At 34.6% G+C, this 16,638-nt stretch overlaps 1 protein-coding gene across 15 annotated transcripts in view; it reads right to left on the reverse strand.

Annotated features, from left to right (window-relative positions):
• The window catches only part of heph (polypyrimidine tract-binding protein 1 heph), a 532,621-nt gene that overhangs the window by 298,660 nt on the left and 217,323 nt on the right, over positions 1-16,638 (reverse strand). For 11 of the 15 annotated variants that reach the window (XM_087409801.1, XM_087409779.1, XM_087409787.1 and 8 more), the window contains one exon: positions 15,822-15,977. The exons of the other annotated variants lie outside the window; for them this stretch is intronic. In XM_087409801.1, the coding sequence (XP_087265927.1) occupies positions 15,822-15,902 (81 nt within the window). In that variant the 5' untranslated portion in view covers positions 15,903-15,977. The remainder of the gene's footprint in view (positions 1-15,821; positions 15,978-16,638) is intronic. 15 annotated transcript variants of the gene reach the window in all.

Below are 16,638 nucleotides of genomic sequence, written 5' to 3' on the forward strand. Positions count from 1 at the left end.
CACATAGAAATAGAGTGAAAGAAAAAGAAAGAAAACGAGAGAGACAGAGACAACAGTGTGTTTGAAGTTACGGATGGACGCACGTTCGGAGATGAACATACATGGACTCCGGGGACTGCACGTACGATTCAATCGCACCCTTAATTAGCACACTCAATTAAACACACGAGCGCGCAGAGCTCGGACCCGCACCGCAACCTGGCAGAGGCCACGCGTGAGTTTTTGCGTTTAAACTGCGTTAGAGGATCGAATTACGGACAATTATACGCCGGTTGAGCGAACTGTTTGTTTCGCGCAAACCGAATTAAAGAGAGGGCGACGAGCGTCATGACGAAGTACGAGAAGGTGAGGAAAATAGGCAAGATAACTTGTGCGGCTTCTCTTTAAAAGTATATATTTCCCACAGCTGTTGAATGCCCATCCCTTTACGCGTTATATCTGTCAACCGCTCTTTTTCTAACTTTTTCTAACTTTTAAATAACAAATTAAAGTTCGTCTCTTCGGTGTATTAATACTGAGTAAAAAGTCTAATTAAACAGAAAGCGTTAAAAAATATTATCATCGAGAAATCGAAAGTTTCACAGAAATAGCATTCGATAAAATTTACCGTACACCGCATCGTTGAAACATTTGTCAAAATTTGTTAGATTTAATATATTTTTGAGGTCCCAAACGGTCCACTCAAAATTATGTGCTAATTTAACACGAGATAAATATATTATTTGAATATTTTATATTATTAATATTCAACATTTCTTATTATTTACAATGTTGAAATACAACACAATTTATAAGTAAGCATAAACAAATAACATAAAAAGAATGTACTTTGAAACGTAAATTTTAAGAAAAATTAATAAAATGTTAATTTAAATTTGATTTGATTGATTATAAAAAGTTAATTTTACTAAATCATATAATTTAATATATTATAAATGTTGATTTCATGAAAGAAAAATTTATCATTTTTTAGCTTGTGTTAATTTTTTATTATTAATTTTTTACATAATATATTTATATTACGTCCTAACAAATGTATTTATCTTATGTTAACAGAGACACATTTTTTTCAGCTAAAAAATATACAAATCCTTGGGACCTACGAAAGTTTATTAGTTTTATCTCCTATGAATTGCGACACTTTAATTTAATATAGTATAGTAGTAGTAATGAGAGGGATGGATAGAACTATATATCAATTCCTGTACGAATTTAGTCAAAGAGTCACCTAGAACCCTCTAAAGAGAGAGTAACTCTGTGACTCGCGTTAAGTCAGTACGGATTACGAAATTTTCCGTATACAGAATGCGGGATGTGCACTCGCGACCTGTTATTTGCCGCGTTCATTACGAATCCTTTGCTCTCACACGAAGCCACATGACATTCCGAACTTGTTAACATAAATGTAGTACGATAATTAGCGTATGTGAATATAACAAAACTATTAAGAATAACATTGCGTGAAATATACAATTATTCCAAATCACACTAGTTTAGAATTAGAAAAATTTCTCAGGATCACCAAGACTTATATAATCCACTAACACAAAAATTTGAGATAAGTAAAATGCGTTAAATTTAATAGATACAAATTTTCTGTGTATGTAATGAAGAAAGTCAAGAGTTCTTTTTCACGGAGTGCTCCTTTTGCAACACATTTGTTAAATATGAAGGCAACATTGTGCAGAAACACATATTGCATTGTGTATTGCGTACTTAATATGGCTGACTAGACGTTTATAGTTCTTTGTAGTTATGATTTTATATTGTCTTGGAAAACGTTCGAGTTCGAAAGAGTATTATACAGTATGACGGAAGATAGCAGCACGTCGAGGCAATATGCGTTTCTCAGATCCAACACGTGCCGCACTAAAATCGTACGAGGGCTCAATTTTCCATTTGCTATCAGCGTGGATACCTCCGATTTCGCTATTCTCCGGGGCGGTAGAAACGTTTATTGGAAAACCGCGTGCCGAGCCCATTCTCTCTTGCATCTTTATCGTGCTTTAATAAATAGGATAAATTCCTTCCTCATTAATGAGAAGTGCAAGCTTTTGAGCATGCTGAGAGAACTGGAAGATTCCTTTTTAACGAAATCTTCAGGATATGTGAAAATACCTCCCTCTATCCCGGCTATCTAAAGATTAAACATCTGCTTCGCGTCGAGAAGAATTTCCATTGTCAGACTCATACGTTGAACAGTTACGACCGAGTTAAGCTCTCCGTAGAGCGCGGCATCTGAGCAGAGAGATTCCCGGACGAGATCAGAGCATGTTATAGGTGATATCGCGTCGTGACATCTTCGTTCTTGCCTAGCTCATTCCCTTGTTTGGTGGCGGCATGACAGCCCGAGGGGTAGGTTGATCGCGTGACAACCGCATTGTCTATGACAAAACTCTCGATGCCTATTTATCGCCACTTGCCTCGAGTGCATCAGAGACAATGGCCGGACAAAAAAAGTCCGATACTTCGGCCAAGCGCGTACTCGGAACGAGTACATAAGCGCTTGCTCAAGAGATGAGCCGCTTTCTAAGACTTGAACTTGAAGAGTACCCTCGAGGCTGCATCGAAAGGGCGAAGATGATAGAGAGGTCACGGGAGAGGAATGCTTTGATTATTTCTTGTATATGAAACTTTTAGCAGCTGAGAAAGGAGCCAGAATTAATGTATACACCGCTGCATTAATGTAATTAAAATTTGATTTACTCCTTGCCTTGCTCTTTGTGTAAATAGTAAACGCATCGTCCAAGATTAAAATAATTATAAAAAATGAAAGTACTATTGTGTATTTTCGCAGTATATCATTAATAAGACTTCAGTGCCATTTTTTTTAATTAAATAATATAAATAATTATGAGGATATTTTTATGGATTTTATGTTGAAATTTTATCAATTTATTAAAAATACTTCAATTTCAGAATATATTAACAAATTCAATTAGCCATAAAAAATGTGTAATTATATTACATATATATTTCTTATTATGTTTTTAATACATGTATATGCTATTATATTTTTATAATATAAATTTAGATGTAATATAAAATTTTAACAAAAACATTAATGTACAAATATATTTTTATTTGTTACTTAATTTATTATTTAAAAAATTTAATATATTATAAAAAAAATATGTAAATATAACAAAATCTTTTCTACAAATATATAAATAGCCAATAGTAAATTTTCAATTAATTTTTTTCTAAATTTATCGGTAAAAATTTATCAATAAAAATAGAAATTTTATTTTTTTTTTAAACTACATGGACTTTACAAAACATAAATAATTAAATAAATATTCAATGTACATGATAACTTTCAATTAAAAATTGTTTTATTGAATGATAGAGAATATTATTTTATTGAACGTTGTATTCAGCTATATACTGTTACATAGATAAATTAAAGCATGGATTATAGGCACATTAAAACCCACAGTTAAAGCCAAGAACTAACGCAAGCCGACCAGCAAAACTCTCAGATGAATAAATTATCGATTCTTATTGGAATAAATTATCGGACTCTTAGATGCTCTTAAAAGCTTGAGCAAGAGGGGAGGAAGAAACTTTCTGTCTCAGTAAATATCGGATATTTTGCGAGACGAGTTTTATTTCTCCGCCTTTCTTACTCTTGAAAAGAAATTTCCAACTGTGCTTACGCATCAACCTCCTGTTTCCATCGGCAATCTAAAAATCCCGTTTACGCCGCTGATTGCACTTGTTCTGTCTTTATCTCTCATGCAGAAACTTTTTCGAATCGAGTGCTGAAAAGTTGTCAAACTAAATGCGCGGGTGACACGCTAAAGAAAGAAGTACCACCAGTCGGGGAGACATTGTTATTCTCGTGAAAATTGTTTCGAGTCCTGAGAGAACGCATCATTAGATTCATCTCAGCAAAACATCTCATCGATTCAAGGTATTGTTTGATGCTCGGCACATGTACAAGATGGCAAATGGAAACAAATTGCAATTTCTTACAAATTATATACACGTCTAATTATTTTCAATTGAAATTTATCAAATAGATTATAAATTTCTAAAAAAAAGTTAACTAGTTTTTAATAAAAGTTTCCGATATTTCTCGAAAATTCCAATGTTTTATAATTCATTAATAATTCGTAAAAAATTAAATTAATTAAATCAATACTAGAAATTTAAAATGCCTATTACGGTCGAAGCTGAATCTTCATCGCTTTAAATAATTCAATCTTAAATTACTAATTTAAACTATATATGTAGTTTTTTTGGAACGGCACGCCGAATTGTTTTTCCGGACTATAAACGCAATTAAAACTACTCTAGTAATCGCGAATTAAATTGACAAGCAATTTTAATAATTTGATTAAATTAATTAATAATTGTTTCATTATATGTAATGATTGAATAATTTAAAAATTAATTAAATAAATTAGAATCGTTTCATTAAATTTTATATATATTATTTATTAATATATACATATATAATTCTTTAATTTATTAAAATCTTTCGATGTTCAAATATTCATCATCCAAATATTATTAATGGCTCAATGACACAAACGCTATTTTTCCTGATTCGGCCTCTAATAGTAAATAATTTGATGAAAATTGCAATTCATTGTAATAGATATGTTACGTATCAAATTACTTTAGTCAGCAGTTACAACACACGGTTGCAAAAACAATTTATAGTGGACATATTTTTTTTAAACTATATGCATTATTACGTTTGAAAAAATATCCGCAATTTATCGTGTGTATATTTAGAAAAATCTGTACAGCAGACAGACATGAAGCCATTACCTGCGCACAATTATTCGTTAACAGAAATGCAAAAGACATATTTTCCTCTATAAAAGAGACAGCTGACGCAGCGTTAAAAATTTCTCGCGAGTCAGGGCGATTTAGTATATCCTGCATATCACGCTATTTTATAAATTCAACAACACTGATCTTCATTGCAAAAACGGAGCTCATAAAAGAAGAAAGACTCACACGACCTAACGTTCCTTCTCTTTTTTATCAATGCGCACGCACAACGCGTCAATTCCCAAAATTTCCAACGTGGGAAAATGGACATTAATTTTTCACCGACGTTCGCCCACGTTCCTTCCTTTCAAAACACGTCTCCGTTATCAAATAACGTTTATTCACACTAATCCGATCCTCCACAATAAGCTGAAGAGAAGTCCACAGCATCAAAAAAAAAACACCAAGATCAAATAACCGCGCCGTGTTAATAGTTTGGAGAAAATTCGCGAAAATCTTGTGAGATATAGAAATTGATTTTAAATTCGCGCGACTCGAGAACATGGACCGAATGTTCCTCGAAAGAACGGACAGAGATTGAAATGCCGGCATGATCGTGATTTTAAACGTAAAAATACAGTTATAGAAAAATAAACGAGCATAAAACAAACGCGACGTTTATGCGACGTCATCGTGTCCATCAGGGCAATTAATTGACTCTCGAGTTTTTTGGTATTGGCATGACGCGTGTTTACCCTGGCGTTCCATTTTGACGAACGTCATTAATTTTTAACGGTCACACAACCGTGTTACGTTACATCTTTTCGGCACTTTGTTAACGATAATTAAAATTAATTGAGATCGTCTCTCCCTCTTCGCTATCGAGCTGACGGTGATTCGTGACCGGCGGGGAACCGTATACGAGCTCGTATACGATTTTACATCGCGAAAACTCTCGTGGCATTAATTGAAAACAATAAAATATTTCCACAAAGGGACTGTAATGACACGCTCTCCGGCTTTTGATAAAAAAATAATGAACAATGACGCGCAATTATCCCCAGTTCATTTACGTAACGCTGGCTCATCCCCCCCAATTACTCCACGCGTTCGTAAACTTTCGCAAATTATTTCGTATATAATGAAATAACATTGTAATTATGCGTAATGCGATAGCTGTTTTCATTACGTGTAATGCAATACATGCGATGGCTATCTCACTTCCGTTATTATCGGACAGGCTTCATTCGCTCTAAAAGCGTCCAGCATTTGCAAGCCAAATTTACCGCAACGTGGATTAGGTTGGGTCGGTTTAGATTAAAAACATTTCTTTTCCGAATTTTGATTTCCTGCAATGCGAAAAACGTAATAATAATTTTTGCGAACTCGAAAGAAATATGAGGCGCAAAAGCAAGAAAAAAGCAACACAGATAAGTAAATAGACACCTTACATGAACGAGGCGGATCTTAATAATATTTCCATATAGATTTTAAATATATCTTTCAGTTTCAATAAACTGATCGCCGATTACATTAGTTTAAAAAAAAATTTTTTTTAATTATTTTGAACAAAATAAGGTACATGTTTGTTATAGATTTTTGAATACTAAAAATGATATTGTAAGCTAAATTTCATCAACACAGATTCTCAAAATAATTAAGATGTAAAAAAATGGCTTTTTATGATATTCGAAATTTTCTTGTAAAAAAGATTAATGCTAAAATTTTGATCAAAAATCAATATGCATCCCTTATAAAATGCATTTTTTAATTATCTAATTTTTTAGTCATGAGAGATTTAAACAATTTTGCTAAGATAGCTTTCTCTCTGCCCATACAATAAAGTCATATATACTTATAATTTGTAGTTTTAGTGTAGCTATCGATACACTTGCATAATTTACCTGATAAATTCCTAACTAAATATATTATTTACATATATAAACACATATATACATATACATTTAATAATAATAATAATGTATATTTAGCACATATATTTAGCGAAATGTATTACGATAAATCTCAAATTATGTATGCGTATCAATAATTATAAACTAGAAATTGTAAATATACATGATCTTATTGTCAAAGATAAAAAAATTTCTCATCTTAACAGAACTTTGTATTTAGATAAATCTTTCAACACGGAGAAAATTTCTAGTTGAAAATAAACAAACCTGATAAAAAGATCCTAATTATATCAATCAGAATTCCTAGTTATTTCAAATAATTTATCACAGATTCAACTAAGCAAATTCTTTGTTATTTTTCGACCAGAATTCCAATTAGTGCAATCAAACTCTTTTTCTAGTATAACATAGCTAAAAAGTAAAATATTGAGAAAATATGCATTTTTAGAGGAGATAAATAATACATTTACAACTTCCAATCAAAATTTCAAAATAACGTTATCCTTTTTTACAAAAAAAAAATCAAAATCATAAGTTACTATTTTGCACATTAAATCTTAATTATTTTAGAAACCTGATGTATTCGTAAAATTTGAGGCATCATTTCCAGCATCCAAAAATCTATCAAAAACATCTAATTTAAAATAATTATTAACTAAAAACTAGAATTACTATGGGACTTGAAACACAATTCTAAACTGAAATTAGAATAGTAATATTACAAACTGATCCATTTAACAATAAGAACGCTAATAAGTATCTTAAAGCACTGCAAAGAATTTATCGAGAAAACAGAAAATTTCTTTTTGAAAAAAATAATATATCGTACTAAAATACACGCACTCTTTTGTGTGTAATTAACAATATTTAATCATTCTTTTACGGTCTCTTGAGATAGATGAGGTGATAACGTGTGAGCTCCATTTAATTGTTACAATCGTTCCACATGCATCCGAAGTTGCATAGTTTCGCGGTTTTCGTTTGTCGCCTTAGAATCTTGAATGGATTGCGTTTCGGTGTTTGAGGCTCGCTCGTACACACATAAGGCAGAATCACATAAAAGCATCAAGTCGGATTTCCATTAGTTTAATTACGAGAGGGAGGATTGATGCCGATAGGGAAAGCCGTGTTTTCGGGAAGCTGCAGCCGAGACAGCAGCTACGAGGCAATTCCGCGAGAACGGAAACACGACGCACCCTATCATTATCGAAGGGCAAATACGTACCTCGTATTCAGTCGAACACGCTCGTGTGTATAATTGCACGCGATAATGCAAGAAATTGAGATTGCGCATTTACGAGGCACTTGATCTCCGAAACTCTTTCTCGATATATTTTTTTCCGAACACTTTCCAGAAAGCATTTCGTAATACTTCGAAAACACGCCGCTTATCTATCTGTTTTGCCGTTATATTATCGAGAGCCGATACTTGTCGCGCGTTTTAGTCGAAACTAAATTTAGTGGAAAATATTTCAGCGGCGCGAAACTTTCACCAGCATATGCGCGTCCCTTGAAAACGCCCACGTCCTTAAACTTTTCTCGCCCCGAGCCGAAACACGCGCGAGAAAAATATCGCTAAAGTACGAAAAACGACATCGAGAGAGCGGAATCCCATTTCCATAGAAATCGTAAATCGGCCTTCCGGCTAGATATGTAATTAAAAAGCTGCAAGCATTCGAAATGATTCGCATTGTAAACTATAGCATAGAAAGAAAAAGGACGACATCGGAGAACGCCGACGGGGGCAGGTGGCGAACGAGGGGGTTGCGAGCGTTAGCGACGATGGTTACGACCGCTGGAAATAGTCAGGATGGGGCCGGGAAGGAGAGGGGCGAGAAGAGGAACGCAAACCCATCTGAAAGCTCCACCGTCTCCTCCATCTCGCGAGTACCAACGCTCGTCTGCGAGCGAACAAAGCGTGAAGCTGCGGCCTACAAACGTGGCGCACTGGAAGTGCCGCGCGCGCGAGTCTAACAATGGTTATTGTTTCGGAGACCGTGCTGTGTAACCGGGCTAATAAAATAGAGAAGAGGAGCCCGCGAGCGATCGCGGAAATGTGCGGCGCGCAAGGGATGAGGGCGAAACATGGATCGGCGAAAACATCGAGACAGGGAAATCAGTGGGCAATAGAAAAGCATCAACGATGCGGCTGTATAATTTCAAATCGGGGCCACCCAAGTTCACCCTCATTGTCGTTCCGATGCAAATGGACGCTCATATACCGCGCCTATATACTGTTAAACCCTTTTTACCGTTCATGATTGTGCTTATTTAGAAAAGCTTACACAGCGTGCGAATCGGGTCTTTACGTTTCAAGTTAATGTGTCTGCAGGGATTTTTCTGTAATACACAATTGGATTTGTGTTAAATTCAACACATTTTTATTTTATGTGTTTTAAACGACCTACTCAACTTTTGTGTTAATTTAATAATAATAATTGTTTAAGATAAAGAATACGTTAGGAAATAACATAATACGTAAAATATTAACATAAAAAATATAATACTGATACAGTTTGAAAGCAAATTATGGAAGTGTATTTCTGGAAGCAAAATTAACTTTTAAAATACATTAATTTATACATTCTGCACACTTTTATTCATTTATTTTAGAACTTTACATTATAAAATATATTATTTTTGTTGCGTTCATTTACTTATAAATTGAGTTATTTTAACATTGAAGAAATGTTAAATATTATTTAATACAAAATGTAACGCAATCGCATTATATTAAATTAACACACGGATATGTAAAAAGTTTAACACAAAAACTTGAAGAAGAATCGGTTTTAACATCAATATAAAAATGTTTTTTACTACGTGTGTTCGCAAATATGATATATTTCATTGCTCTATATTGCAACAAGTCATACGTTGCATACGCGAAATAAGTGATGATAATGTCGGTTTAAGATAAAAATCACGTCGAATGCACAAATTTAACACATCCGTATTTACATGTGTAATTAAAAAACAAGCATTTTATTATATTTATTATATTTATTATATTATAGATTTTTGTTATATTAGAAAAGAGATTGAACTTTTGTCTATTTATGAAACTCGTCTGTTTAGGAGGAGATAGGTGATACTCTCTGAAATAAGAAAGTTGTATATCTTCACGCGCGAAATTCGGGAAGAAACGGAAAAAGATGGATAGCCTAAGATACGTTGTTAGTCGCTTGAGCATTAAATTATCGAGACGCGAACAATGCTTGATCGATTGTGATGGATCCGTCCGTCCATTTAACTTACATTCGATATAAGTATATCATTATGTTTTTGATTAAGCTAAGATCCGCATACATTAAAAATTAATCAATTCAATGACTTTTCGATACGTCAAAACTTTTCGTCAAAAAGGTATAAAAATCAATAAGTAAACCGGATAACAGACAAAATTGGAGCAAAAATAATAGAAAAATAGTGACGTTAAATACTTATTCAACGCTCATAAAATCATAAAATAAATCGGTGCGATGGCGACACCCTTGGAAGAGTGATAATAAGAAGGGCGAACTACGTTGGGACGTAATAAGGGATCCATTCGAAGTTTATAAACTGAATATTATTGAGATACTAGCGAGAAGTGCCGTGACAGTGAGCGATGAGGTATCTCGCAGTTCTCCGATTTTCTATTAAACGTCGATTTATTTATGGAATATTCGATGCGACGAATCTTGTGACGGCGAGGGACGCTGCGAGGTTGAGCCGACATAGAAAATTCAAATCAACCCCCGTCGTGCAAAGGAATTTTTCATGAGAAGCCCCTAATCCGTGAATCATTCGCAGATTTCTTTCAACTCGAGACAGTGTTTGGATAGACATAATAATAATAATAATAATAATAATAATAAAAGAAACATATTTATTTAGATATTCTCAAGTCAATTAAATGTAAATCATAATTCACTTCTAATAATTCTTAGAATTTATTCAACAAATTATAACTTCAGTTTTGCAAAATCACACCAAATCGAATTCAATGAAAGAAAATTTATAAAGTTTGTTAAACAAAGAAAATATAAGCGATTATAAATTAAGTGTACTCTAAAAATATGGATGTGGATTAAACGCTATAAGTTTGAAATCCACACCTTGATGACACTGATACAAACATCGGGGATTTTAAATCCACACTGTGTTAATGTTAATATTAAGCAACACGGTGAGAATTATTATAAACACCGCATGGTGCCAAATTCACCCCCGTATAAAGGACACCCATATATTTTTATAGTGTACTTAACGCAACTGAAAAGAAGTCGAACTGGGAGGGAGAGTGGCAGACGTGGTTTACCAACGGAGACCCCGAGGACCCGTCAAATTTCAGGCAATATTGTCGATTGTTCCGACGTGTTTCGACGACAATAACCTGCTCGAGACGACAATAACGCGCTCCCGAGGGCAAAGGACCTCCGATCGAGCATGCAGCGCGACGTGTCCGGCCCTAATTCCACTGTTTGCGTATGCAAACGAAGAGACGAGGTCACCAACGGGGTGCCAGGATATTCATGCGCATTTCTGTCCTCTTCGTTTTGTCGTGCAGTCCATGTACAACAAACGTATATGCATAAGCGGACGATCAAGTGAGCAATCGCAAGATCGATAGAGGCACCATTGCGATGAAAATATCGAAATATAATTTCAAATGAAATTAATGCTCACGTGATATACGTACATTACAGGTAGATTAATTCGACTTGATTACACGTGGCGTATGAATTCTTACGTTACAATGAATAACGGACAAATCAACGTACGCGGAAACGGAGAGAGAAAGAAAGGGAGGGTGAGTAATAAATAAACGCCGAAGGGAATGGGGAATGCAGAGTTTTGAAAATTAAGCGAATTTATTACGGGATCGCGTACGCCGCTTCCTCGTTGTTAATCAATTAGCCGATATCTCTTCCGACGCGAAATAAATACCAAGAGTAACGTTTATTAATAAACGCGGTGGGCGGTTGCCGGGAGATAGACGAAATTCGCCGTTGTATACCTGCGTCGCGAATGGAAATTAATTCGCCGCTCCCCGCAATAATCAAATCGTCCCGAATTTGATGCACGCGTTAGCCGTTCTCGCTCTCTCGCTCTCTCGCACGCACGATGCGTGCGTTTGACAAGTGGGCGGAGTGCGGTGGGACGCGCGTGGAAATAATACGAGTGACGTCAGAGCGCCTCGGGAGTTCGAGCGGGGCTGGTTTCTGGTACATATACGTGGGGTCAGCCGACCTGGACACGATTAACACAAAGGAAATATACGAAACACCGGCGAGAAAACGACGAGTCGTACGATGCGATGCGATGCGATACGGCTCGACTCGATCAGGCCTGGCGTGTACTCGCTTTGGGAAACAATGCCGGCCTTTAGGCGAGGAAGGAGGCACCGCCGGTATATGAAAAGTCCTTCTGGTCGAATGGTCGTGAAATTGATCAAAGTAATGTGCAGAAAATCGATCCTGAACGTAATCTTCGCTGCGCGAAACATCAAGCGAGGATCCCGCGGGCCTGTTCGCGAGTATTGTTTCAAACAGCGACAACGAGAAAACGCAACGGAGATACGATACGCTGAGAATTATACACGAAAAATATTAATGGCATTAACCGACGGTAGTCTAATTGAAAATAATTTTGTTAACTTTTACAGAGAAAGTCACTGCAGGCACTAAAACGATATCATATTTTGAGGAAAAAAATACAATGAAATAACGAATCTTACTCAAGGGAAATTGTAAGATTTTAAAAATAAAATTCGCCAAAAAAATTTTAATAGTTTTTAGGAAGCAATACATATAATTCTAGGTTTCTTTTTAAAATAAAAAAAATTTATAAATATTCATATTTCGACATGTAAATATATGTATATCTCCAATATATATGAAAATGTGAATATTTATAAAATTTTTCTATCTTAAAAAATAAACCCAGAATTACGAGTCAAATTTCTTTTTGTTTCCGAAAAACTATTGAAAATTTTTTATAGATAACATATTTTCTATAGAAAAATAAACGCAAGAATATAGGATGAACTGATAAGATAATATACAATGAAAAACTTTATATCATATTCAATGTATCAGAGATATTTGGATATCTATATAAATATTATGATATTTTTGAACGATTAATGTTATTAAATAAACATTTTTCATTAGACTGCTGCCGATTAATGCTGTTAACATATCATTTTGTTTTCTGTATACAGAAAATGCATTTGTGACAAGAAAGACAAGAGACCAAATAATTATAGTACAAAGAGAATGCTAAAAACATCATCAAGATTAAAGATAATAAATACCCTAAATTAATACACAAAAGAACAATTATAACGGCATAAATTAAAAATTTATTTTTTATGGCTTTATGGCTTTATATCTTGATGCTTACAATAAATATCGTTATATCGCTCTCTAATCTAAAAGCAAGACTGATGTTAATAAAACATAAATATTAATCAGATAAAAAGATTAAGATGTGGAGATTTAACGGCGGTAAGAATCTTCGCCGGTGGTTAGCTGCGAGAACATGGCTCGGAGGCCTCGTACCGACGGGCATTGTGTATTAAAATTAAGGGAATACATTAAGCGAGTTAATGTTATTCAGCTTTTTGTTCGCGACGCTTCTATAGAAGCGCTTCTTTGCCGGCAGCCCGAAAACGCCCTCTTTTCTCTCCCTTATCCGACATGAATCTGCGCGTTGCATACTTCCCGCGACGAGCCGACAAACTTCTTTGCATTGAACTCTTAAAAATCTTATACAACGTGTCGCAGAACTATCTCCACTTTTCTCAACTACCAGAAGGCGAGTTACAAAAGAGATATTTTCAATATCGAAGTTTAGAATATCTTTTCTTCTCTACTTATATATGATCGCTTCTCGAAACATGAAGTCGACTTCTTTTCGAGAGAGATGATCAAAAAGGTGAACGTAAAGAATTCAAGTAATAATATAATATCGAGTTAATTTCGACAAGCGTAATTTTTACTTATACGATGGAAATGACGTTTCTACCGGATTTACGAACGCAGTACTTTTATATTTTATGCGGTTATATATATTTTTCTGAAAATAGTTTAGAGTTAAAAGTAGCCACTGAAAAATACAGTATCTCAGAAAACACAGTAGTACGGCCTGAAGAGAAAGAATCGAGAATAACGCATCCCGGATTCTTTCAATCGCTAACTATCCGTCCTTGAAAGCACGCTTCGTCGATCTGCTCGAGAGACTTCCTCCTACTCAGGAAAACAGAACGCATCTTTTCGCGACAACGAAGATAAGTTGCACGAGTTACCTGATATAATAAGATCTCACCTTTCTTTTCCGTGACGGTTGCATTTCAGACAGATTCTTATCGTCCCTTGTATACAAGAATTCCGAGTTACCTTGTACACCATATACCGGTCTCCGATCTCATTTAATTATTTCACTTATCGATTCGAAAAGATTTCATGAACGCAAGAATAACGGCCAAGTTTATTCAAGTAGCTTTGTGTTTGGGTTTTCACGATTGGCAAATTAATAACTAATAACGTTTACAAGTTGAAACGATGTAAATTGTAAAACTCAACAGGGAAAATTCGCTAAACATCGATAATGTAATGCGGTTGTAGTTGTAAACAACGCAAGGAAGTGAGCAATGAAATTCCGGAAAATTTGCAGTCACGCGTTAACAACGTACACGCACGTGCGCGCATGATAATCGGTGGAATTCATCGCACGGCCAATTATTACCAATACCTCGCTTTTTCACCGCTTAGTATATCGTGTGAAAGGGAATTGACTATTTCTCTTGCACAGAAAATTCAGTCTCTATGATCTTTTATTCTGTTCAAACGCATACGAAATTTTATTTATGTTTTATTTTATTTAAAACAATCCTATTATTCTATAAAAATATAATCTTATTACAGAGTATACAAAAATGTATTCTATATTTTATCGAATATATTTTTAGAATATATTTTCTATCAAATGTAATACAAATATTGTATACATTTCAAAGGATAATTTTTACTTTAACACAACTGTATAAAAATAACAATCGTATATACGTTTTGCACATATAATTTCATATTACATCTCATTTTCTTTCTTATACAATTGTACAGATTTATTTTGTCTTAATTTTTTAATCAATTTTTTATCAATGTTAAGGTTTAGCTATTTTAATCGCATCCCTCACTTGCATTATGAATGCAACTATTAGCTTTAACCGTAACGCGAAGTTGATGTAAGTAGCATAATAGAATGTTGATAGCTGTTATTGCTTATTTATTTGAGAACGTGGAAGATCGCCGAGTAAATTAGACACGCCGGTGCAATACAAACCTCCCCATCTCGCCGGTTAGCCAATACACCGCGCTCACCCTCCTGCGTTGGAAGTATTTCAGACGGAATTTTAATTAATATCTCGCGGCTTGTAGGGTGCTCACACAAGAGTGTAGTGTGAAGCTGTAAAAGCGGAGGTAAAAGGCGATGCTCGAAAGACCCGCTAGGAGTGCTTTTACATCGGTAGTAAAACGTATCAATTCCGAGAAAAAAACCGTATAGAAGCGAGAACGAGTAACAGACCCCTTTTCGATAAAAAATGTTTACAATCACCACTAAAATAGCCCGCGGCGATTTTGTAGTCGGCCTGTCAAAAAACTATCGGTAGAAAAATATATCGATGCGAGAGCGATCGATATGCATTTACACTAAACTCAAAAGATTTCTCGTGCGTTTTGTTTATATATAATATTTTTACACGAAAGATTAATCTATGCATTTTGTATACTTTATACGGAAGAACGATTTTGCTAAAAAATTTAAAATTTTACTGGATACAGATTTAAAATTAATTTTGTTGTATCGTCAAAATAATTTTATTGGGAACTCAAACTGGTTGACAGAATATTAAAATTTTTCGCAGTATTGCTCATCATTTTTTTTTTTTCAGTTTCCATCATAATTATTTTGATGGCCCAACAAAATTATTTTCAGATCTGTAAATATTATTTTCAGACCTATCCAATATAAAATTTTAAATCTTCCAGTAAAATCGTCCTTTCCGAATATACGCCAATACGTCTAAATAAGCGTATGATCAGAGTATGAATAAAATTGTAATTGATATTTGATTGTATAATCGCGAAACTCAGTTCTTCGTTGAGATTGCCGGAGGGTAAATCAACTCACCTTTATTCCGAGAGTAGGTGTCAGCATCCCGTAGTCCGTAATGGGTGGCAGCATAACAGGGGGTAGGTTTGTCATCATCATACTGTCTAAATTCTTCACACGTATTTTCCGTCGATGTATCGAACACAGATCAATTCTATTGCCTATTAGACCTACCTGAAACACAAAAAAAAAAGAAAAAGTGTTAAAAGAAGCTTCAAAACTTAAATTTAAAAAGTGCTTCGAAACTTGTAACTTTTCCAACCTAATAATTAAAAAAAATCTTTACCGAGAGCCACCAAAGACACTATATCGAATATTGCAAAGATTGTAGAAAAATAAAAATAATAGATATTTCTCGAAAACTAACTTGATTAAAACTAAAAAGTAAAAAATTTAACACGTTCAAAAATTTAACATTTAAAATCGCAACTGTTGGTTGATACCGCAGAATTCGTTTAAAATAACAGCATAAAGTTTTATACACGCAGAAAATATTCGCCGCGACCATATCGACTAACAGACTTGTCACTTTATCGGTAAATCACTGAAACGCCAATCGATTGTGGTTCTACAAAGCGCCGATGGAAGCTTCCGACAAAAGCCCGGAATAGTTTCGTATCCCAACTTTTCCATAAACCGGTAACGCACTGTTGACATTTCCGAACATAGTCCCAAAACTCTCGTCAGAGCGAAAGTCCAAAAGTTCGGTTAAAATTTTGTCACAAACACCCACGTCATCACTGGTCATAGTTACGTAATTGTGTGCGTGCCTCAATTATACAAATCACTCAATTACAAAATTAATCCATTAAGTCCGACAGTATCACGAGTTTAG

The sequence above is a fragment of the Acromyrmex echinatior genome, chromosome 1 (assembly GCF_024713525.1).
Source record: "Acromyrmex echinatior isolate Ae372 chromosome 1, ASM2471352v2, whole genome shotgun sequence".
Classification (NCBI taxonomy): Eukaryota; Metazoa; Arthropoda; class Insecta; order Hymenoptera; family Formicidae; genus Acromyrmex; species Acromyrmex echinatior.